The sequence below is a fragment of the Sparus aurata genome, chromosome 4, assembly GCF_900880675.1.
Source record: "Sparus aurata chromosome 4, fSpaAur1.1, whole genome shotgun sequence".
Lineage (NCBI taxonomy): Eukaryota > Metazoa > Chordata > Actinopteri > Spariformes > Sparidae > Sparus > Sparus aurata.
The window spans coordinates 32094444-32120726 of NC_044190.1; the positions used below are offsets into that span (position 1 = coordinate 32094444).

The 26283-nt window shown below is 40.9% G+C and overlaps 1 protein-coding gene across 2 annotated transcripts in view; it reads left to right on the forward strand.

Moving 5' to 3' along the window:
* LOC115580482 (transmembrane protein 266-like) overlaps positions 1-25750 on the forward strand; it is a 61682-nt gene extending 35932 nt beyond the window's left edge. For both annotated transcript variants that reach the window (XM_030414847.1, XM_030414848.1), the window contains exons 4-11: positions 281-435; positions 1906-1979; positions 11575-11631; positions 12421-12559; positions 17013-17128; positions 18347-18542; positions 23253-23315; positions 24048-25750. In XM_030414847.1, coding sequence (XP_030270707.1) covers positions 281-435; positions 1906-1979; positions 11575-11631; positions 12421-12559; positions 17013-17128; positions 18347-18542; positions 23253-23315; positions 24048-24688 — 1441 coding nt within the window. In that variant the 3' untranslated portion in view covers positions 24689-25750. The remainder of the gene's footprint in view (positions 1-280; positions 436-1905; positions 1980-11574; positions 11632-12420; positions 12560-17012; positions 17129-18346; positions 18543-23252; positions 23316-24047) is intronic.
* The last annotated feature ends 533 nt before the right edge of the window (positions 25751-26283 follow it).

The window sequence follows — 26283 nt, forward strand, 5'->3', positions numbered from 1 at the left end:
TGTAGGATTTAATGGGATCTATTAGCAGATATGAAATACAATGTTCATTATAATAGTTTTGAGTAGTTTATAATCTCCTGATACTGAGAATCATTTTTGTTTTCGTTACCTTAGAATGAGCTTGTTGTCTGCACCACCATGTCTCTACAGTAGCCCAGAATGGACAAACCAAACACTGGCTCAATATGTCAAGGCTGTCAAGCAAGGTCTCTATACTGATATACCGACCTGCCGAATATTTCAAGAAACATCCCTATTTTTTTATGTTTGCTCTCTTCAGGTCCAACTGGCTGAAGCCCTGCTGTGGCCGTCGAGTGGCCCTGTGGCAGGTCTGTCTGCTCAGCGCCGGCTTCAACTGTATCCTGGTGGCCTGTGTCATCCTGGTGGTGCTCTTCCTGTCCTTGGAGCTGCTCATAGACACCAAACTCCTACAATGTAAATACTTTGCGCATCTGCTGATTTGTGTATTTTTCTCCTAATTTAACCTTTATTTATTTATTTATTTATTATCAAGAGGAAGGTTTGCTGAGCATGCACATTCACCTAACAAACACCTGGGAGGCATCTGGTGCAACACGCACCAGCAGCTCCAGTGGAGCAGCGGAGACAGAAATGTGTCCTTGAGCATCCACCCGCTGCATCTTTACTGCATCCACTGGCGCTGTCTACCTGTCGACAGGGTCAGATTTAGAGAATCTGCTATTTTGCTCTCGTACCCATGATGAAGACACCAGGTTTAAAGGCGTGGTCCACGTGATGAATGTAAAGAAGAATGCATTGCAGTGAAAAGGCCCTGTTTCAAATCTAAGTTGTATTTCTAAGGGTAGTTTGTTTTATCACCTTGTGCCAACCCAAACTAACTATGCTGAACGCCACTGAACCACTCCTGATGAGCGAGTTGGCACCTTCCATATCAGCCTCTGTCATCAGTGTATGAATGTGTGTGTGAATGGGTGAATGTGACAAGTTCAGTGATGTACTCTGAGGGGTCAGCAGACAGGAAAAGCGCTATAGAAATTAAAATGATTTAAAAATGTAATGCTGCTTTAATAACTTCACTCCAATTGCTTTTTGCATTTATTTTACTGCATTTATTCTACAAACATAGTTATATATCAAACCCATTTTCTAACCCTTTTAGCAAAAGCCCTCTAACAAACAAGCAGTGTCTTTAAGAAACAATGAGATGCTTTATTATCCATTTCCACACTGACATCCAACATTCTCACATCCGGTCGCATATAACCTCTCTCTTCATCACCATCATCCTGGGCAGTCCTGCCAGTCACAGGCGAGCGGGCGGTGCTGGTGACGGTAAATGCTCGTGATGGAGAGTGATGGAGAAAGGTGATAATGAACCGAGTCTCTTGTCAATGGCAGCAGGCACCGGCCCCATCGATTACTGGCCAGCGTCCAGCCCTGATGATACCTAGGTCTCGTTGCAGGGACTGCAGGACTCGAGTCACTTCAGATCTGTTGTAATCTACTGCTTTGTCTGCTGCCAGTCCCGCAAGACAAATAACGCAGTGGGCAATAAGGCAGGACCGAGTGACAGAATCCTTGGAGAGATTAGAGGCATACATGGGTTTAGTGCTGTGGATTAATGGATGAAAAAAAGAAAAAAAAACTACTGAAAAATGCTGGTGAACAGAAGGCCAAGGAGAAAAAAGCAGTGTGGTGAATGTTCAAACTTATTTTGGGCATTGTTAGACCTTCATTTAGATGAGAAGAATTATATTATATATATCAAGCTAAAACACACAAAAGAAATTAGACAACTGTTTGTTTTTTGTTTTTTTTTATCTTTATCTCTCAACTGAGCTCATCTCACAGACCTTACCTGCTTCTGCCGTTCCTCACGTGCTCGTCTTGGTTAACGTTCGCCCCGGTCTCTTCTCTCAACAGTTTCCAATGCTTTCCAATTTGCCAGCATTATCCACTGGATCAGCCTTATCATCCTGTCGCTCTTCTTTTCAGAGGTAAGACGTGTTTATTGTTGTCCATAAAAATGTACGTCTGGTATCACAACTGATAAAAACCTTTCTTTGTATAGGTAACCACAGTCACAGGAGTACTTCAACATCTGACCAGACTTAGTTTTGTATTATTATTTTTTTTATTAGTATTATGTTTTTTTTTTTCAGTTTAGTTTCAGTTGGATTTGTTTATTTGAGTTTAGTTATTTATTTATGAGGCATCATTTTCAGGGACAAGTTTTAAGAGGTTCAGGGTAAATCTTACAATACAAACACAACACATTGTGAAGACATCTGACTCACAGCCATGACGGCCAAATCTAAAGTCAAGTTTTTATCATTAAGGAGGAGACTTATTTGTTTTTTCTAATTTTCCTTTTGCTCATTTGGGTTCTTACGCATAAAAAGGGCCTTAAACAATAAAAGTCAAAGTTCACTGCAATGGAAGCTTTTTTTCCTTCCACAGAAAACAATGAAGGCTAATTTGCTGAAACAACTCACCAGTAGCCTTGTCTTCTTGACATCATACTATGTCACCATGTCACACACTTGCATAATTCATGTCTAGTGGCTAGTTTGACACGTAAGAACGAGCTTAGCACACCTGCTCTGCCAAGCTGGCTCAGGCGTGTGTGATCTGACCAATCAGAGCAGAGAGAGTCTTCAGGAGTGGGGGGGCCTTATGACAGGAGATAAAACAGAACATTTCAGACAGAGGGAAAACTGTTTGTTTTGTTTTTTTTTACATGTTTTTTATATAAGGCATGTAAATCTAATCTAATAGTAACCCAAAATAAAATTATAAACCTAGAATTAGCACAACATGTCTCCTTTAAGTGTGTTCTTCACACCTGGTTTAAATTTTTGTTTTAGTTAAATCATAATAACCTTGACTCTGACACGTCACATTTCTTTTTAATTCATAATTGAATCACGACAAACTGAACTGAACTTAGATTATATCCTATGTAGGAGACACTACTTTGATAAATATTTGATACTTAATCACTGGCAATTAATTAATTATTGGTAATCAACTATGCCTCACACGGGCACCACAAATTTATAGGACATGTAGGTAGGCTATGCGGGCCTCACGTGGACGGCACCATGGATATAAATGTAGGGGACTATCACTGCTTGATAATCAAGGTCATTAATCACTGGTGATTAATTTTACACTCGTAGAAGGGGCACCACCTCCATTGTTTGATTTACTGAAATAGGCTGGAGGGAACTATTCCAAACATCTAACTGTACAAGTTTGACTTGGATGGTTAGAGTATCAATTTCAAATCAATTTATTCAATCTCAATATTCTGAAGCAGTGAATTCTTTGCACGTATCCATCGATTCTCCACATCAAAATCAAGTTCCAGACGAAAACAAATGATTATATATATTTATTGACTAAATAATTTGGGGTAACATAAATGAACTGACAATTTTAGGACGAACAACAGATGACAGAAAAGGTAAAGACTGTAATTAGAAATAAACAAATTACGTGACCGTTGGCAGATGGTAAAGTTAAAGGGTCGGGTTTTTACATATTAAGTTTAACAGGAGGAATCTTTTAATACTAACAAGACCCTAACCTCAACTTTCTTAAGTTTATAAGATAGAAGTCAGAACTTTAGACAGAAGTCAGAACTTTAGACAGGAGTCAGAACTTTAGACAGGAGTCAGAACTTTAGACACCACTCATTCTCACGTGTGTGGATCCAGCTGTATGAAGACGTTCAGCCTGTTTTGTCTGGGCATCAGGAGGCACTGAAGCTTGGTCTCTTTGAGAGTTCTGGGTTGGACCACGGCACAGCGCGTCGGTCCAGTAGCCAGAGGGAAGGCCGGTACTCTGTTGAGGGACTCTTGGTCCGAAGGCCCAGCGGGTTTCCGCCTTGGGAGCGCTGGGGGCAGAGTTGATCTCGGCTGGGAGCACACAAAGGCTCTATTTACGGAGACTCCTTGCACGGCTTCTGAGGCAGACGATGGACTGCAACGTTCTTCATCAGATGATAACAGTCTTGAAAAAGACTCTTCTTTGATGTTTCAAGGTGGTTCTCAAGTTCTGATCCTTTCACTAATTCAACTTCTTCTGGATCAGGCGGTGATACTTTAAAGTTATATTAAAATCAAATCAAAAATCAAAAAGAAAAGAATTTGTTCTATTAAAGACTTGGATAAAAGTAGAGTACTTAAAGTAGTTATTCAATTCGCTTTCTTAGAGCTTGTTGCAAAAATAAAAGTAAAGATTACTTTAAAAATAAAATTAAGAATAAAAAGCAAAGAAGTGCAGAGAAGAGAAGAAAAGTCAGGAGGAGAAACAGGGGGGCAAGAGACCCCGGAGGAGAAGACTCCAAGTCATGACCGAAGTCAGGACCCAAAAGGAGAGAGAGAGTGAGCCAAAGTCCTGACCGAAGTCAGGACCCGACAGTGAGAGCGGAGCGTCAGCATGAGAGAAGACCAGCGAAGAGAAGAAAAAGAAGTGAAGAGAGAAGAGCATCTTCTCTGTTTTTATGACCTTACAGCAGGCACACCGAGCAGGGGTGGGGCTGGCTGACAATGCTCCTTCTGTGTTGGGAGTTGTGACCCACAACACTTTAATTCAAATAAACTATATTGCCTTAATGTTTCGAAATCGTGTTTTAACTTCCCAAAAACTTCACCATCTTAAAAGTCGAATTTTTGTCTTCGTTAAAAGATGTAACATGAATATGATCCAAGAATGAAAGAATTAAAAACATGATTAAGGCATAAAACAATGGTATACAACATAAACCATGAAGCATACAATACACAGTAGGACCAAGGACTTATACATATTCCTTGTAGTTCTATCTTAAGAAAACATCAGACATTTAACTGGTAAATAACACAAGCATTACACACAAAGAGGATCATGATATGCAAGTCTGTGCCCATCGCAAAGGTGGGGGCTGGTTTCTTTCAAACCCCAAATTCATTAAGTAATAAACTTCATTTGGGCTTGACAATAACATGGAAAATATCTACTGTATGACTTTCTTGGCTATTTGGAAATCTGATAAAATTAAGAAGATGAAATTGTAGTTAATAGTTATTCAGAACATTTTGAAATGTGGATGAGTATAGGATTGGGATGCAGCAAAGATTGGAATGTCACAGACAGGGTCGTAAAACGCTTTGGCCTGTGAGGGGGGAGGACTGGGTCATCTTTACCCCAACCAACATCAACCCCCACTTCTTGTCATCTGATGTGGAGAGAGAGGACTCTATTGTAGTAAGTCGTTAAAATTGATAAGAAAACGTCTCCAATGATCTGTTTATAGCAAGAGCAACACACTGTCCTAATCTATAGGGAGAAGAGGCCATAGTTTGGCCTGAGGAAGAAGGACTTCATCTTCTTTGTGAGGGGGGAGAAGAGGCAAATATTCAGTCAAACAGATATGCTTTGTTTGTTAAATTAGTCTTGTCTTGTGGTTGAGAGGTGAGAGGTCAGAGGATGGGGAAAGGAAGCAGAGCCTCGTGATGGAGACATAAGGGCTGGTGTTCCTACATATTCCCCCACTTCGATCCAATGACTGCAGCAACAGGAACTTGGATCGATGAAGTCACGCTGCCCGTTGTCGAGGTATCCCTGGGGCACACTTCATGATCAGAGTGGGTGTCTGTCTCTATCATATGTTAAGGGCTTATCATATAGTAAAGAGAGAATGAGGAGGAAACAACATTTATAACCCTAACTTCCTCTGAGGGTTAGTTGGAAGTACTAGCCTTATAGTGTTAGTAATTATCATGACTGGCTGTAAGATTTATCGGAGTCACGACCTTCAGATTATTTTGAATAATACATTTGTGCATTTATCACGTTTACACCGTAATACCTAAATAGTTTCTATTTCGTTCTTGGGTCTGAAGTAGGCGTTATGAGGCCTCTTGTAGGACTCTTGAGGGATTCTTGTCTTCCCTGTTTGACAGTTAAATTGGTAGTTAAATCTGTATTTAGCATGTAGCTTTTAAATTCTTTTATCAATACTTTTTTCATTTTATTTATCTGATATGAGCTTTTAATTTGAATTAAAAAGTGGAGTTTGTTTGGTTAATTATCTTGATGTTTGATTTAAACCACAGTTGTCTAAGTTTTAAAGGATCTAAGAGCTAGTGTTTTAACACAGAAGCTGAAGTATTTAATCTAATTGTGAAGCTACTTGGATACTAGTTAACAGTCTAATTATTTAACTTGCATACGCAAAGCATATATAAAAATCAAATTCCAAATATTTTTGAAGGATACTAAAGTTTTAATTAAATTTGGGTTAAATTATCGGATGTAGGATTCTACAATTAAATTATTTGATTTACCTGTGTAATGAGACATGCCAATTTACTATGTTAAGTTTGGTAGTATTACAAGTTTAATTATTACAATTGATCAACTCTGTCTTTGGGATTTCATCCTATTAAAGGTGAAAAGATCTTAATTCCATTTACCAAGTCAATCCTCAAAGCAGGTTATTTTAAAGGCATTTGTTGTTAACACAATCAGCCACTTACGAGTAATTTTACAAATTCAATTTAATAGAGCCGAGCACAGATAGGTGCTATTCACAAATTTGGGATGTCTTACTGCAGTTTGAGCAACAGATCAAGGAGTCAAGAGGAGGGGCTTTTTTAGCTCCACCCACTTATATACCCCCACTTGTTTTAGCAGAATTTGGCTCAATGGTGGTTTGACCACTGAGGGAGTAACTTCTAAGCTGTGGAATTCACAGCAGTTGAGTTCACTTTTCACTCAACAGCAACTTCTGGGCGACGGCGGCCAGAAGTGATCTCTTTTTCACAGACAGTTTTCCAGTGCTTCAGAAAACTTTTAATCAGCATAAGTATTTCATTCTTTTACTTCTGATTTCACAATTTAAACTGATCGAGGGATTTCTTCGCCTCTTTTACACAGTCTAAACTTTTCTTTTAATCCGCAGTAAGCATTTTATCCATTTACTTCGGATTTCACATTTTAAACCGATAGGGGGATTTCTTCGCCCCTTTTTCACGGCCTAAACTTTTTCTTTTAATTCGCAGCAAGCATTTCTTTTCTTTACTGGTATTTTCGCACTATGGACTTGAGAAAGGGATTTCGTCGCCTTTACACAGTCAAAATACACTGAATTCTTGACAGGATTGTTGCCACGGCAACCGATCTTGGTATTACACTACACAGAGTGATACCTTAACTAACAACCTCTGACTGCTTTCACAGCTGTGGCCCTCCTTAGTTAGCTACGCTAATTTAGGACACGTGAGGGTCTAAGCAAATTAAACATATCGCTGGAGTCTCGCAGCCGATTGCAATTTAACTTAGGAATAAGATCAATTCCCTGTCGTCGCGCAGCAGAAATGACTTATCCAAATCGATTTTTAAAAAGTGTACAGTGACACTTCTGCATGCAAATTAGGTCACGGATCTGGAACTCCCAGCATCCGGCCAAAAGAATAACGCGCGGTGGCTCTAAACAGCCTCTAACTCACAGATCTAATTACAACGCAGAATCTGGGTACATTACTTTCAACATAAGCGGTGGTGGAAAGCTCTCTTATCGCTCGTAAATCTTGTTACAATGCGGCATTTGTACTCATTAATTTTATCTTAAGCAACTCTTAAAGCTCAGCGAAATTTTATTTTCATGCACAATTCAAGGTGTGCAGTCAATAATATAAAGTTAAGTATCACACTAATCACTCGGTGGACAGTCAGACGATATTTAAACAGCTTGGTTTTGATTATTACAATCGATGTTTGTCTGTAGTTAATTTAATGCAGAGAACCGTGGTTTTGGGGTGGCCTCACACGGGGCACCATAAAACATGTAGGAGACACTACTTTGATAAATATTTGATACTTAATCACTGGCAATTAATTAATTATTGGTAATCAACTATGCCTCACACGGGCACCACAAATTTATAGGACATGTAGGTAGGCTATGCGGGCCTCACGTGGACGGCACCATGGATATAAATGTAGGGGACTATCACTGCTTGATAATCAAGGTCATTAATCACTGGTGATTAATTTTACACTCGTAGAAGGGGCACCACCTCCATTGTTTGATTTACTGAAATAGGCTGGAGGGAACTATTCCAAACATCTAACTGTACAAGTTTGACTTGGATGGTTAGAGTATCAATTTCAAATCAATTTATTCAATCTCAATATTCTGAAGCAGTGAATTCTTTGCACGTATCCATCGATTCTCCACATCAAAATCAAGTTCCAGACGAAAACAAATGATTATATATATTTATTGACTAAATAATTTGGGGTAACATAAATGAACTGACAATTTTAGGACGAACAACAGATGACAGAAAAGGTAAAGACTGTAATTAGAAATAAACAAATTACGTGACCGTTGGCAGATGGTAAAGTTAAAGGGTCGGGTTTTTACATATTAAGTTTAACGGGAGGAATCTTTTAATACTAACAAGACCCTAACCTCAACTTTCTTAAGTTTATAAGATAGAAGTCAGAACTTTAGACAGAAGTCAGAACTTTAGACAGGAGTCAGAACTTTAGACAGGAGTCAGAACTTTAGACACCACTCATTCTCACGTGTGTGGATCCAGCTGTATGAAGACGTTCAGCCTGTTTTGTCTGGGCATCAGGAGGCACTGAAGCTTGGTCTCTTTGAGAGTTCTGGGTTGGACCACGGCACAGCGCGTCGGTCCAGTAGCCAGAGGGAAGGCCGGTACTCTGTTGAGGGACTCTTGGTCCGAAGGCCCAGCGGGTTTCCGCCTTGGGAGCGCTGGGGGCAGAGTTGATCTCGGCTGGGAGCACACAAAGGCTCTATTTACGGAGACTCCTTGCACGGCTTCTGAGGCAGACGATGGACTGCAACGTTCTTCATCAGATGATAACAGTCTTGAAAAAGACTCTTCTTTGATGTTTCAAGGTGGTTCTCAAGTTCTGATCCTTTCACTAATTCAACTTCTTCTGGATCAGGCGGTGATACTTTAAAGTTATATTAAAATCAAATCAAAAATCAAAAAGAAAAGAATTTGTTCTATTAAAGACTTGGATAAAAGTAGAGTACTTAAAGTAGTTATTCAATTCGCTTTCTTAGAGCTTGTTGCAAAAATAAAAGTAAAGATTACTTTAAAAATAAAATTAAGAATAAAAAGCAAAGAAGTGCAGAGAAGAGAAGAAAAGTCAGGAGGAGAAACAGGGGGGCAAGAGACCCCGGAGGAGAAGACTCCAAGTCATGACCGAAGTCAGGACCCAAAAGGAGAGAGAGAGTGAGCCAAAGTCCTGACCGAAGTCAGGACCCGACAGTGAGAGCGGAGCGTCAGCATGAGAGAAGACCAGCGAAGAGAAGAAAAAGAAGTGAAGAGAGAAGAGCATCTTCTCTGTTTTTATGACCTTACAGCAGGCACACCGAGCAGGGGTGGGGCTGGCTGACAATGCTCCTTCTGTGTTGGGAGTTGTGACCCACAACACTTTAATTCAAATAAACTATATTGCCTTAATGTTTCGAAATCGTGTTTTAACTTCCCAAAAACTTCACCATCTTAAAAGTCGAATTTTTGTCTTCGTTAAAAGATGTAACATGAATATGATCCAAGAATGAAAGAATTAAAAACATGATTAAGGCATAAAACAATGGTATACAACATAAACCATGAAGCATACAATACACAGTAGGACCAAGGACTTATACATATTCCTTGTAGTTCTATCTTAAGAAAACATCAGACATTTAACTGGTAAATAACACAAGCATTACACACAAAGAGGATCATGATATGCAAGTCTGTGCCCATCGCAAAGGTGGGGGCTGGTTTCTTTCAAACCCCAAATTCATTAAGTAATAAACTTCATTTGGGCTTGACAATAACATGGAAAATATCTACTGTATGACTTTCTTGGCTATTTGGAAATCTGATAAAATTAAGAAGATGAAATTGTAGTTAATAGTTATTCAGAACATTTTGAAATGTGGATGAGTATAGGATTGGGATACAGCAAAGATTGGAATGTCACAGACAGGGTCGTAAAACGCTTTGGCCTGTGAGGGGGGAGGACTGGGTCATCTTTACCCCAACCAACATCAACCCCCACTTCTTGTCATCTGATGTGGAGAGAGAGGACTCTATTGTAGTAAGTCGTTAAAATTGATAAGAAAACGTCTCCAATGATCTGTTTATAGCAAGAGCAACACACCGTCCTAATCTATAGGGAGAAGAGGCCATAGTTTGGCCTGAGGAAGAAGGACTTCATCTTCTTTGTGAGGGGGGAGAAGAGGCAAATATTCAGTCAAACAGATATGCTTTGTTTGTTAAATTAGTCTTGTCTTGTGGTTGAGAGGTGAGAGGTCAGAGGATGGGGAAAGGAAGCAGAGCCTCGTGATGGAGACATAAGGGCTGGTGTTCCTACACCTATCTGCAGCAATGCAAACCCAGGTACAGGCCTGAGGGAACTAGAGTACGTGGCTACCGTGTAATTTCAATCATTGTCTCATCACAATTTAGCTTTAGCTCCAGAAATGCTACCCTGAGGCTGGATGGCTGGTAAAAAAAAAAATTACATAAAATAAAAATCAATCGTTTGAACCATAATTGTGATTAGTCTTAATAAAATTTGAACCATTGTTTGATAAAATAATGTCTTATCATCACTCGCGGAGAGGTGAAAAACAAAATAGAGAGGGGAGAATTTGGCCCAAAGGCCTCCACTCCAGTGCAAACCAATTACCCTGACAGCCTCAGCCCCAATGCCCTAAACCAAACATTAATTACAAGTGAGCCAGCAGGAGCAATAATTAAAGCTGAGCTTAATGAGCAGTGGGGATGGGGTTACAGTGATACGATCCATCCAAACACCTCGCCCACTGACATCACGGAGGAGGAGTCATCTGGGAATGGTGTTAGATAGATGGAGCGTACGTGCAGCCGCTCCCTCTGCACCAATCCGAAAACAGGATTCCAGCATGCGGGGCGGAGTTCTGGGGTTTCTCACTTGACACCAGCACTGTTGTCCAACATGTGCTCTAGATGATGGATTAGCAGGAACGCTCGTACATGACACCTCACTGCTAATTGGAGTGTTAATCAATGGCCCCGCTTCAACAAAGGCTCCCACACAACCGACGGCATTTACAGAGCACAATGTGGAATTTGATAGGTGATCGGATTACAAGTGTTGTCCTTTTGTAGGGCAAAGATCAGGGAAATAAATCCACTTATAGCCTCATCAACGAGCCATAAGTGCTGTTAAAGGACTTATTTTCTGTCTTTTTGTGATGCAAATTAGTTTCTCTGCGTGCATTTACTACTTTGCAAGTAGAATATATTTTACACTAATCAAATACATTTATTCTTTTTCTCTTATGAATCCTAGCTTAGTTATTATTCTGTTTGAAAAAGAGAAATACAGATATTTGAGGGAGAAAACAGGCCCTTTCTCAGTTTTTTAGTCCGTTCACACATCTTGACGAAGGTTGTTGAATGTGATGACAGCTCAAAAGACTAAGAATATCACAAGAGCTTTTGATATGTATTAGCATGCCCCTTCACCTTTCTATTTTAACGCTTTCATTCATCTCTCCCTGTCTGTCTGTCGTAGACTGTCTTCAGAATTGTTGTGCTCGGGATCTGGGACTACATCGAGAACAAAGTTGAGGTTAGTGCCGGTGCTGTGCGTTTAGTGACAGATTTTGATGACCAGCGTCAGAGACAATTTTCAATTTAGCCACCTGTTCTAATATTATACATCTATATTTTAATTTTTGTCCCATGAGTTCACCCTAAATAGTTCAACGTTTTTGGAAATACACTCAGGGGCGGTTCTAGGGGGGGGCCAACACGGGCCAGTGCTCCTGTAACTCTGAGTCTGGACCCCCTGTGGCCCCCACTGCATCAATAATACAATGACAGATTTCTTGCAATGATTTTGTTCTGAAGGGAAAGGCAGAAATAAAGTGTCTCAGCAGTTTACTACCCAATCAAAATTGTTGAAATTGTAAACACTGCTTTGTCAAAATGAGGGATTTATCCTTTTTTCCGGGTTGTATGTGCCCCCTAACAAAAAAGCCGGCCCCAACCTGGCCCCCCTATGAAAACTGGTCTAGAACCGCCACTGAATACACTTATTCGTGTTCTTGCTCAGAGTTAGATCAGAGGCTTGATGCCACACACAGCTCGGTAAGGTAACTCTGAGGCTGCAGCAGTACGATTGTTTAGCTTAGCTTAGCATAAATACTTGCGGCATTGTACAAAGGTAACAAAATTTTACTTTCAGTAGCTCTATGTTTACCATTCAGGCCGTAAAGTGATCCCAACCTTCTCATTTAACCCTGAGAAAAAGCAAAAATACAACATTTCCCCTTTGTGCATGCACACATGAATTAACTCTCCATGTAATCCTATTGGAAACAACAACAATTTCACATATGTAATTTGGAATTTGCAGGTGTTTGACGGTGCTGTCATCGTGCTGTCCCTGGCCCCCATGGTGGCCTCCACGGTGGCCAATGGGCCCAGCAGCCCCTGGGATGCCATCAGCCTCATCATCACTCTACGCATCTGGAGGGTCAAGAGGATCATCGATGGTGAGGCGGGGCAAAAAACCTCCATCAAAGTTGTCTTGTCTGCATGTGAGACCGATGCGTTCTGTGGGGCGACTCCAGGAAATACTCAGTCTTTGTTAACTCAAAGGGCTACACGGATGCATAAAGATCGGCTTGCCTTGAAAGAGCTAAGCGACCCCATTCTCTCCATGATTATACAAATTATTTACTATTCAGAGCAATATAGCTATTGATCATCCTTCATGGTAAATTGCTGCCACTCTGCTACTCTAACTTCTATCGATTGTAAGGGCCTGGTTAAGTAGATTCAGAGAGGCCATAATGAATATAGTGGTTGTTGTCCCCTATGCTAATGCTGACTGGTTCGATATCTGTGCGGAGGTCACCCTCACCACGGGCCTCTGACTGCATACACGATCAGCTGCGGGGAGACAGTGGACGACAAAAGGGTTGTGTCTCAGTGAAGCAAGTTTTTTTTTTTTTGGGAAATACACTCATTTGCTTTCTTGAGGCAGATGGTGATGGAGCTAGCTGACATTCAAAAAAGAAAGAAGAAGAAAGAGGAAGAAAAATTCAATTGTGTCAGCAAGTTATATCTTGTATAGAAACAAGAGGGTTTGTGCTACAGTAACTTTATGTACAGATCTTTTCATCTAACTCTGTCAGAAAGGGTATAAGCATTTTTCCCGCAAATTTTAAACTATTCCCTCATATCTCGACTCAAAAATGATCTTCCATTATGTTTCACTTATTGATTATCAATGGTGGACACATCCATTTCAAAGAGATGGTTATTTATTTAGCCAGTGCAGAGCCCGTTCAAAACATGCTGTTCAGCACAGATTAGTGTTTACACATCCAGTCTTCAGCCTCCTGAACTGCTGATAATAACCAATAACATCAAACATGTTTGACATTTGGGTTTTTCAAAATCTGGATGATGACATTGGTACTTTCCAAGCTGGACCACAACAACCAAGGACAGCGTAAACCTTGTGTCCCTTGAAGCTAATGTCACCAGAAACTTAACATCTCACCTCTAGTTTTCACTGAAGAATAGGAAACCCAGGTTGACTACATCTTCCAACTCATTCAGACTTGTTAAACCCTTCTCACTGCACTGTGTTACTACAGGAACTTGTTGCACCACACCGAACTCATTCTCATAATTTTGTTTACGTCTGCTTCCCCATGAGACCGTGTGAGAGGAATGACTTGAGGTGGTACAATCCTCCCCCTAGCTCAACAGCTTTATCATTAGTGTGTGATTTGCCATCATTGTGAATGTCGTTGTGAAACCAGCTTCAGTCTGCATAGCTATAAAGCCAGAACTCTGAGGCCACGCCCCCTCTGGTTGCTGTTCATTCCAAATGTATTAATATTGACCTTGTCCTGTGTCCAAATTGCACCAAATTCGACACAAGGTGCTCCTTTAAACACCTGTGAGAGATTCCTTGCCTCATAGTTAGATGAAAACATCCGGTCTCCATGTAGTTTACATTTATTTTCCTTTTACTTAATAATTTTGTATATACAGGAAGTTCCTTCATAGAAATGTCTGTCTTGGGGTTGGTTTTAGTCCATATTCTCAGTTATGCACAAGTACATCGTCTTAAAGGATCTTAATCAATTGGACTAAAAGGACACGTCATATCGGCATGACTAATAATTTCAGGAATTGATACATTACAGCTTCCAACATCATTGATTTACGCCGGTGTAACACGTTCAGCAGGAGGAGCGTGTTCGCTGCCTCTTAACATGCAGCTGCAGTGTTGCTTTCCAGGGAATGAACTGATGATTTTCCCGCCGCACACCTCGACCTGTTGGGTTTGATATTTGTGAGTGATTGAGTTTCTTTGCTAGGCAGGCGGCAAAACACCACAGAGGATAAAAAAAGAAAAAAAAAATCACACTCAGACCAATAAATGTACAGCTGAGGGACCGGCTCGGTTATTGTAGGAGATAGATTGAGTCTCTCGCAGAATTATCTTGATGTATAATAGTGGCAACGTTTGTGTCAGTCAGATGGGAAATACAGAAGTGTGTACTGCGGCAGAATTTCTAAAAGGACTAGAAAAGATGAAAGATGGAAAATATCAACCTCTGGAAAACAGGGGATTGAAAAGAAAATTGTCTTAGAGATGAAACGCAGTTTTTTCCCTTTGAGCCGCGGAACACTTGACTCCAGGTGAGAGTGCGGCGGGGCCTTGTGTGAGCCTCTGTGGGGAAGATGTGGGATCAGTGGTGGTGTGAATTACACTGTTATGCATGTGCTGCCAGCAGCTGTCGCACCACACACACACACACACACACACACACACATACACACACACACACGCTTGTAAACACATACTGATACAGTGCTATATGCAGGAGCACACATGTATTATAAGTGCCAAATAATCAACCTGTAATCGAGCTTTCCGCGCCTGTTCGGACCCCTTCTGATGTCCCCACTTCTTCAAAATGTGTGTGTGTGCGCGCCAGCGTGACTATAAATAGACACAAGGAGCATGTGGCGTTGGCTGTGTGCTGAGGCGAGGGCTCATCATTCTCCTCTCAGTGTTTTTGACAAAGCCGGCAGTTCAGATCCACCATCACACCGCCAACGACAACAGAAAATATTGGAATAAGACGAGAATAATTACTGACGGCGTTTCACCTCTTTATGCCGGCCATAGCAACAGTCTCCATCAGGATACGCAGCATGTGTGATATCATGTGGCTGGCTTACAAATGTGATCACAGAGAGGTGTGAGGTGCTGACTGTCTGCCACCTGTGATGACAACAGGTATCCAAATTTACCCCTCGCCTTCCTTTTTTTAGGTTCGCTTCCCATCCGGCTCCAGTAAAGTGTGTCACGTATAAATACAATGTTCAGTCAGGTTGTGAGAGGTGGACGCACTGATTGATCTGCCCCTCTGATATTTTGACGCGTTCATTTTTCTCTTATACCTCACCGGGAAAAATTGAATGATATGAAAAAAAAATGAATAAACAAGCAATCAGCTGCCGTTATGAGTGAAGAGAACGGCTGGTGAGTGATGAAGAGAATCGAGGTCACGGGAAAGAAACGAGCGTGATTCAAGTCCAGCCAAAGTATGCTGGCAACACTTCAGTGCAACGCTGTAGTAGGAAGAAGGTCATGTGAGACGCACCACTCGTGCATTACTGAAGGGTGCGGACGTCGACGTCTGGCAGCGAGGAGATGAAGCTCAGATGACCATGTGACCACCACGACTATACAACCAGGAAGAGAATACTGTGTCAAAATGTCATAGCTGATCGAAGCTTGACATCTTCGTTTTTCACTGATATGCTGAAGTTTGATTAAACTTATTTTCTTTGCATTTAACAGTATCTCACATACATCCAAATCTTACTGTGTACTGCTCCAAGAAGACGCTTTTACTTTGTCGCGACTTTACTTGCACGTGAATTAGCTGTCCCACGACAAGGACAGTTCAGAAATGCTTCTGACTAGTTAGAAATAAAATAAAAACTGGGATTACCTGCAAATTAGCTGCTATTCATACTATATACTATTCAGTCATCATCTACTCACCCTCATGCTGATGGAAAGTCAGAAAAAGATTTGTAGTCCAAAAAAAAAAAAAAAAAATTCTGGAGCTTCACAGCAAAACAGCGCTGCAGTATTCTCCTAAACAACGGAAATAGGTTATTTTTTACAAAACAAGCAATAAAAACCCCAAAAAACAAAACAGGAAAAAACTCAATAAAGACTTGTATTTCCACGACATGAGCCTGAGTTGATAATGAATGATATTCTTTGATTTTTAGGTGAACGTATCCTCTAAAGTAACTAAAACAACAATAACCAGAGTTTTTGCGTGTTGATATACGAGATTTTTCACAATCTTAATTTCTAAAATATCAAATTACCAATATCGGCACACAGATAAGTTCTCACTTTTAAAAATAGTTTTTGAAAACTCAAACTTCCATTCCTGTCCCATCTTGTGCACCAGTGACTCCACCATTGTTTCATTATGTAAAGACAATCAAAGGACTGTGACCTTAATCTATCCAGATGTTTTAAACCCCAGATGTCAGCCCATTAGACACTTTTTGGATGATTTGAAACTTTGTGACACCTTCGAGTCAGCATGAAATGAGATCCCTGTGGAACACTTTCAGCACCTTGCTACCTTCAGTACCGGTATAGGATTACTGGTGGTAACTAGTAATTAATGAGGTTTGCATATGTGATGACAGACATATATGGAGCAAAGGAATAATGGTGCACCAGCATTGACCTTTGACCTCCATGTGCTCAATGTCTATTAACATAATGACCTCAACCAGCTGTCTTACCTAAAAAAAAAACTTTTTCTCTCGATGCCTCCTCAACAATCCTTTTCAGACCATTTACTACGTTTCATGATCTAAACAATTATTGTTATTGTGTTTGTTTTAAAACTCTCTCTACTCTCTCCTCTCCCATGAAAGCTTATGTGCTACAAGTCAAAGTGGAGATGGAGCTGGAGATCCAGCAGTGTGAGAAGACCAAGGCTGTGAGAGAGGAGCAGCTGGAGCGTCTCACTCAGATCTGCCAGGAACAGGCTGTGAGTACCGAACCACCTCCGACTTAGACTCATGGCCTGGCCACAATTTCCCCCGTACGTGTCCATGAAATTTATTCTGAAGATAACAGAAATAGAGATTGTTAAGCGTCCCCACTCAAAACGTTGGTACGATCATAAAAGCTGCACGTTCTTGCACAAAACACAACAAACTGTCCACAGCCTCAGTTCTGTGCGATGGTCGACATTTGCAGCCACGGTTTAACCAAGAGACTGGGTGCATCATACTCAAATAACAGACAGTGAGTAGAATGCAACTTATTAAACCGGCTTTTACATACGTCACCCATTATTACTGTATAGGCTTATATTTTGTGCCAATAGTAACAACCATCACCCACTGCTTTATCCAGTCTTTGAAACAGGTTGCACATCTCCATATTACACTTGTGTCCATGTGAGAAACAGTCGTTTCATGTGCCACCAGAAGAGGGCAGCAATACCTCACAAACGTGTCCGGTCAGAGCTCACACTGGGATGAGCTCATGCAGGAAAATGCAGACTACAATAAATATTGATCAAGATTTAACCCTCAACTGACCAGCTTGGATCGAAATCTGACACCGGACATAAAGTATATAATAATAGTCTCTGTTTTAATGATCACTTTAGGTAACATCCTATACTAAGAATTCATATATTGCCTCTGTCAAAATGTGATTTAAAGGTATATTCTGAATACAGGTTTCATTTGACCCAAACAATACATATCCTATGCTTGTTTATTTGTAAAAGTAATTGCAGCAATGCGTTTTCATTATTTTGTATTAACTTCCTTTTAAGAAACTCCTGCAATGGTTTTTTGTCGATGAACAAGATCCTCAAGGCCAAAAACTTTGAAATAAATACAGGCAGAAATCACAGCTGTTACATCAGTGAAGCGCACTAGTTCCAAAGTGCCTGGGACATAATTAGATAATGCACTTGGATTAATGCTAAAAAACAGTTCACCAGTAATTAATCTTGATGTCTTCAGTATGTGCTGTCAGGTCTGGAGTAAATCTCAACCATTGATTTCAGAGCAGACCGTTTCAACGATTTCTACGGAGCGTCTTCTTTTTTTTTCCCTCTCTCTCTCTATGCTTACGTTGTGTATCCGGGAGGATTTCACTCCATCCTTCCTCGTTATCTCTTTTCCTCCCTTCTCTCCACATCTATTTTCTGCTTTGTCTCTTCATGCACTCCGACTCACTCCTCCAGTTTGAGATCAGGCAGCTGAGGGCACATCTGGCCCAGCAGGACCTGGACCTGGCAGCAGAGCGCGAGGCAGCCATGCAGATTCACCACGTGTGGGGCAAACAGGGCCGGAGTTTTCAGGTTGTAGAGGGCTTGACTCCCGGGGAGTCTGACGACGAGGGCGGCCAGAGAAACCCCAGGGAGCCTCATGCCACTGCAGGTGCAGTATGGGTTCTAAAGCAGACTTTTAAGGGACTGCAGACAGGTTCCTAAACTCTATAGATGAAACCACTCATTTCACAAAACTCCCTTGCTGAACCAGTTCATCATATATTTTGAGTCTTGAATATGGAAACCCTTAAGAAATAGACCTTTTCACATTTGAAAATCACAATTTGCCGTTTTTACATTTATGAATAGTGATTGGGTTTGGGTTAGTGTTCCCACATGTAAAAGTAATTTGAAGCGTATGCAAAATAAAGCAAACTCCCTATACAGTAAAATCCTTTACAATCCCTAACACAAAATTGGCTCCAATGCAATCTGTGGTGAGGTTAATGAAGTAGCTTATCTGAATAGTAAAACTTGATTCCCAAACTGAAATGGATGCATCTGAGACAAAAGCCTGACGCATTTAAACTATAGCTTATCCGAACACACACCATGCCAGCTGCAGTGTTTGCTTGAGAAAGCAGCATGACAAACCAGGAGAGAGGTGCAGCATCAAGTATGTACATAATCATGTGGAACAAAAAGTCTCTAACGGTGTAACATCAGGTGAACTGGGTGCCAGAGCAGTGTACAGTTAATCTGGAGCAGTAGCCCTGGAGCGTCTTCGAGGCCAGCCTCTTAGCCCCCGCATGCTCGCACACAACACCCATCTGACCGCAGGCGCTCCGGGATCAATATGAGGGCAAAAAAGCTTTTAGGATCTGGTGAATCCTGGAGAAAACAAGCATGTTCTCCGACACTACGTCAGCTCGCATGGGCTTCTGTCGTGCCCCAACTGTCTCTCTTACCGCCCCCCCCTCTCGGCCGGCCTTGCCAGCCCAGACCACTCGGGCCATTTCAGGTACAGAGTGCTCTGTGCATTGGGCCTTGTTAGGAGAGAGTGGGCTCCTGTCAACATCTGTTCCCCTTCACCTGCATACCACAATAGGGCACCAGGAGGCTCCATGGCATCCGCAATATTACCCCAAGGGCATAGTGGGAAATCTGGCTCTCCGAAACAAGTGGGGCTTTTTACAGAAACATGGACACTGGTATGCACGCTTAGGCCACAAGTCAGGACGAGTCAAAATCAAGTCAGCTGAATACTGCACACCGGGCTTCCCTCACACTCACCTGCAGAGTGCCATCATACTATCAAGAAGTCTTCATAAGAATGAATTACCCCAATGAAAGTACCACACTGTGTAGAGTTCAAGAACAACCAATGAGCAGGCAGAAATCACAGCTGTGCATCAGTGAAGCGCACCAGTTCCAAAGTTCCCCACACATTATCAGATAACACACTTAGATTAAAAGTGAAAACAGTTCACTTGTTATTCATCTTGATGTCTTCAATATGTGCTGTAAGAACTGGAGTAAATCTCAACATCGATTTCAGAGCAGACCGTGTCAACGATTTTAGGGAGTTTTTTTTCTTTTTTTGTGTCTGTGCACAACGTTATTGTGTATCTGGGATCACGACATCCTTCCTTATGATCTCTCTTCTTTCCATCTCTCCCTTCACTCCAAATCCATTTCTGCTCTTCTCGCCGGTGGAGTTTACTTAAAGATGATTGTAGTGACAAAGCAGGCAGTACAGGACGGTAACAAAAGAATGAAGGCCTTGCAACACGTATTTGATTTAAAGGAACATATTGGCTCCATGGAGCATTGAGCTGAGTGCACAGACTGCCAACATGCTGATGTTAAGCTTGTATAATGTTTAACATATTCACCATCTTAATTTAATGCGGACCGTGTGCCAAAATCAGCCCTTTATCTCCTGCACTCTGGCACTTTGATCAGTTTGTTAGCGGGCTAATTGACCCATTCATAAGTTATGACTCCTGTCAACCCCCAAAAAACTCTTATTTCATCAAAATGTTTTAACCCAGACTGTTTAAACAGAGAGAATTCATGAGGATCAAACTAACCTCCCAAATTTAGGATTAGAAAAGTGCATTGGTCTTTTTATTTTCAATTGTAAAATGTCATTAAAGAAGAACAGGAAAAAAAAGTGCATTGTTTAAACACATTCTGATTCTGAGCTTTGCAGGTCAGAAATAGGGAATGTAAAATTCAAGCTCCTCAGCACTTTTTCAAATCGGTCCCTTCTAAAAAAGTATAGTTGAATGGGCCTGATTTAGTGTGTCAGCATGCTGATGGTTGATAATTAGCACTAAGCACAAAATACACTAGAGGCTGATTGTCTCTAGTGGTGTGGTTGCAGATTGCAACCAACCGAACACCCCATGTCTCACCCAAACCTACACTGGCTGCTAAAACACACAGAAGATTTGAGAGTTTGTCACTAGAGGCAGTGTTTGGTTTGTCTGCTTTGGGCTACTGTAGAAACCAGCTCTGTCTGTAGATTTGGTGCATCTGATGTCACTGGCTTGGTGTTCCTAGAACCCAGAACATTATAATTAATTTTGTCCCACGAGCATCATCTCAATGTCAACATCTGGAGCACCCAGTTGTTGCTGAACGGATGAAGTACAGGATTCCCACTCAGTAGACCTGGATATGTATCCTGTTTGGAACATTATACTGTATTATTTTTACACTAAGTTACACTTTTTCTTTTTCTTTTTATCAGTATCAGTCACTGTTTGGTTAGATTTAGGTTTAGGAAAATTAAATGCAATAGACCCTTTCACAACTCGAAAGCTATGAAATTACACAAATGTGAATTGTTAGTTATGAGGGTCTTGGAGCGTCATCAAATATGAACAACATGGCGATATAACATCTTGCTCGTAGATAGAAAAGGCTCATTGTAAAGTAACGAAAACACTGATAAAAACATAAAGAATATCAATTTTTCATTTTGCATACATTATATTCCATTTCGGCTCCTAAATCTTACAAACAGGACCGTTAAACCAAAGTGCATGACAAGATTTTAACTCAATGATGATATAATATGGAGTCATCCTAAGAGTCTTACAGCTAACATGGATAAAGAACCTTTATGGTCTGTATAGGACATGAGAGAGAAGAGAGGAGATACAAATCTTCCAAATTATGTTCTAAAATCAAAGTTTATTTCTTCTTAACCTAAATCATAACGGCCTGTTCACTTTGTTTATCTGTATTATTGCAACATTAGCTGCAGTGGCTGCAAATCTTCCTGGGTCGACTTTCATACCTCTTCACTCGTGGTATGGAACTCATACTTCACCCTTCAAAATAACAGTTTAGATTTGAACTAAAAGGACCTCAGCATGTCACCTCTCTTCTCCCAGCGACAGCTGACAGCCTGGTAAAGTCGACTGTCACAGACAGAAGAGGGGAGTCTTTTATGTATGCGCAGCCCATTCTTTTTTTCCTCGAGACTCATGTGTTATTAATTGTGGGGTGATTGTCTCAGTCTTGTTTTAGTGAGTGCAATGCTTCCTCTCCAGGGGTGGCTCAGGGATTAATATTTTAGACTGAAAAATAAATGAAATTACCCATCAGAGCCTGCAGCCTGTCCCAGGGGACAGGGGCTAGCACTCAGGGTACTCTGGGTTCGCACTCAGCCAGCGGACAGTGAGCTGAAGGCCAATCAAGCGGACAGAAGAGCATAGCAGATCGCGGCCATTCACCACGCACGCTGAGGCCCGCTAGACTGGAGATGGGATCTGCGCCTGAACAAAGAGATCCCACTCTCTCTCTCTCTCTCTCTCTCTCTCTCGCTCTCATTCCCCCCCCCATTTCTCTCGTCCCTGAAACCAACCCCACCCTGTCTCTGTCCCAGTTTATTTCTGGTGCACTAGGGTGCAGCTAATGCACAGCGTAGCAGTGCGTGATCCTGACCACTCGCCAATAAAAGCACCTGTGGCCTGGGGCAGGAGTCCTCTCCGTCAATATTATGTTGTAAACATAAGAGATATTTTTAATCTGGACTCATTTGCCATGTTAACACTGAGGGGGACCAAAATGTTTACGGACGAAAAGGTGTGAAAAAAATCACTGCCTCACAGAGTATTGGTAGGACATGAGTCACACTACATTAAACTATAATTGACAGGACACTTCCTGATGTCTATTTACAATTCACGGTGCATTCTGTATTAATACCATAACCATATTAGTAAAAATAATAACATGAAGTTAAGTCCAAATGTTAAATTAATTACTTTTGTATTTTGTTTATGCATAATACAACATTTCACTGACAAGACAGCGCAGTCCAAAACTTATAAGAGTAAATGTTATTAACAGAGACAACATGCAAATCAGGCACTATTCATATTCATACAGAGTACATCACAGAAATTAGATAGCAGAGCACATGTAAAAGGAAATTAATGTGTGGACGCATTTTTGGAGAAGACTTTTTTTTTTTTTTATCCCCTTCAAGTTCTGATGCAGCAGCGTAGTTCATAATCAGATAATGAGCAAATAGAAGAGGAGCTTAGAGGTTTGTGATGTTTAAACTATTATTGTCTGCATGCAAGCTTTTATCTTGTCATATAATTTGACCGGATTCCAAATTGGATGCAGTGAGAGGATTATTCAAGAGTGGAAAGAGTAGGAGGTATAACAGGCATCCATGTTTATATTCATGGTTAAGAGAATTATATCAATGCTGTCATTTTAACATGTAACAGAATAATATAACGCTTACTTTAAATAGTTGGTTTTTAAACACCCACTAAGAGAACAAATGTAGGTGTTGCAACTTTTTTTTTGCTGAAATATCAAATTTATTCTTCCTTTATTTTAAACTCAGATCCAGTTGTACGTGATGACATGAACAACTATATCAGCCAATACTACAGTGAAGCAAGCAGTGGTGAGTGACAATGAACACTGAACTTATTATAAACGAGGTGCACAGACAAGAACTCAGCTGAACTCTTATCACATATATGCAGAAATGTACACTGTTTGATAAGCTCGGTCTATGACGGATCACTGTATGTTTAGATAAGTACTAACTATTTTTTTATATCCATTTATTCTTTTTGTGAAAAATTTTATTCTATTCTTGTTTTATCTGTTTTTCTCGTTACTACTTTATCTCGCTTTCTGCACAATACAGCTCAGGGAGATGCTTCACTATTCTGTTGTTTTGCACAATTCAATGTCTTGAAACATGTAAATACATTTCGAAAAAGGAGTTTAAACTCTTAGTTATAGGTCCAACTTCCAAGGTTTGCTCATAGATTTGGCTGTAAAGAAAACCCTTTGAAGAGGCAGATTTAAGTTGCAGTCCTACATAGAATCTTAGGAGATTTAGAGATCTGATATTTTATGTATATTTTTTAAACGTAAACTCAAAACCATCCTGATTAAGCCTGACTTTTGTCAAACAAAAATTTCAATTTTGTAATTACAACAAACTTTGTATCATGTTAGTTAACAAAATCTATTGTCACATTGAGCCAAAATTAGGAAATCTGTTCAGTAAGTATCGTTTTAAAACTTCTTCTATATGGCTGACATAACGTAAGTTGGTTTTGTAAGTAATCTGTTTTATCTGTGTTGTCCAACTATCTCTAAAATATACACAATGTCTTTCAAGATGCTGGAGCTTCTGGCTTAGGTGCCCGGATCATCACTACGGCAGCCATTGACGTTCACCTCCCCACCAGTCCGAACCCCATCCAGTCGAACCCGATGCTGGCTATGGAGCGGGTGGGCAGCGCTGTGAGTGATGCCTCGACCAGCATATCACGGTCCAGTGGCAGCCTGACGGCCCGTCCTCACAGCCTGAGTAGCCACACCCCGGGTTCATCTATGACAGACTGCAGCAGCAGCACAGCTCAGGACCTCAGTCTGAGCTACAGCTCCCATCGCTGCTGCCCTCCATCCTTCTCAGGCCAGGAGCCCTGCAGGGACCCCAGCATGGTGGTGCAGGAGCTACTCTCCTCCCTTTCTGAGGACTCCTGCCTTGCTCAAAAGGGCCTGGCGGTGGACCCTGTCAACCTTAAGCTTCCCAGCCCAACTGGCTCAGAAAAGGCCAGCCCTGAGCTGGACAACAGAATAAACATCTTCAACCGCAGGAACCAGGAGGAGAGGCGAGGCCGGGGCCGGGGTTGCGTGCTGTTGCAGACCAAGCCGCTGATCCACCTGCAGGGAAGCAGCACCGAGCCATCCCTGGAGGAGAAATACCGGCTCCTTGGACCGGCAGACACACCTCTGGGTCACATGCCCGATACATAAGCTACATTTACACAGAAACAGAAGTCTCTTCTATTTTTACTGCCACCCTGTTCGGCGTTTGTCTGAACTCCTGTGGCAGGTCAGAGACCACACAAGACTTAGGATTTTACTGTCGCTGTGTAAATCCAATCTTAGCCAGTTGAGAGCAAGCTTGAGCCTTGGCGTCCAGCTAACACTGATGCTCCTCAAATTGACATGTGCAGAAGTCAGTAGTAGGAAAATGACAACAAGAACTCATAGGCCCTTTGCCATATTGTCCAGCCTCCCCCTGTTCCTCCTCGATGGATTTTCAGAAATGCCCTGATATAGCACAACAAAGACTGTAACATCCCGGTAAAGGGGGCGTCTAATGTGTTTCCCGACACATTCTTCATCAGGAATTCTCACTTTGAATAGGTCCTAAATGCACTGAACTTTACACGAATTAAAACCAGCAAGGGGCCATTCAAGCCTATACTGAACAAAAACTTAAACTTCTGAACAGTGTTGCAAACAAGACACTGTTCTCTGTTCTTGGAGGAGTGTTTTCTAACGCTTTTTTTTTGGTTTCGTTGTTTTTTTTGTTATGATGTTTCTTTTAATTTGTACGATCAAAACGTTAATCATGCTGTTCCTTGTTCAAACAGCCACAGGGTACATAAGACTGGCTTTACTATACAAAACAGCCAATTTGTTTTTAGTTTTTTTTTTTTTTTTTACCTTTGACCTTTCTGTCACCTATTTGTTTGAGATGAAACCATGGACCATCGACAAAGTTTATTGAATAGCATTTTTTGTTTTGTTTTACTCGTTGAAAAAAAAACAAAAAAACATTAGTAGGGTATATTTGTGTGGATGAAATTGAAAACGGTAAGTTGAGTGGATTCTTCACATGAAACTAGATCGGAGTGCTTGTAGCATGAACCTTTAAAAAGATATGTGCCCTACATGGCAAGCAAATTCTTTGCACTTTAATGTTTACAGACACTTTTTTTGTAAACTTGATATGGAGGAAGTTATTGCCAAATGCAGGTGTTGTCATTTGAATGAAAATAGCAAAAATAAAAGTTAGTATTTCCTTAAGTGCTCAAGAGTCTCGTTAATCTGTCACACCGAAGATACGGCAGCAGGATAAAACGTTAAAGGGCGAACAAACACGTCTCAATCGTACCTAAATTAGAAAGACTAAGTGTGCTCTGATCATCTACACACTGTACAGAGTAATTTCATTAGCATCGTCTGTGTGTGTGCATATGATTTCGAAAAAAAGCTGAATAATTTAAGGTTATTAACATTGGAGGACCTGTCAAAACAACTGCTAATTGGTCGAGTCATTGCGAATGTGTCATGAGAGGACTCCGCCTCCCCTAATTACTCTCTTCATATCATTAATTCACAAGATAAACTGCTGTACCATTTTGTTGCTTGTCAAATGTTTACAAGTATCCAGAGAATGTTTTAATTGTTAATAACTATTACGGCTGCAATTAAGCCATCAACACAAGTGTTTTAAGTTTGGAGTACTGCGCGGTTAATTTTCAGAGCCGCGTATGAAGATTGTTTGTAACAGCCTCGTTTAATTCACTCTTAATGACGCAGTATGTATGGGGACTATC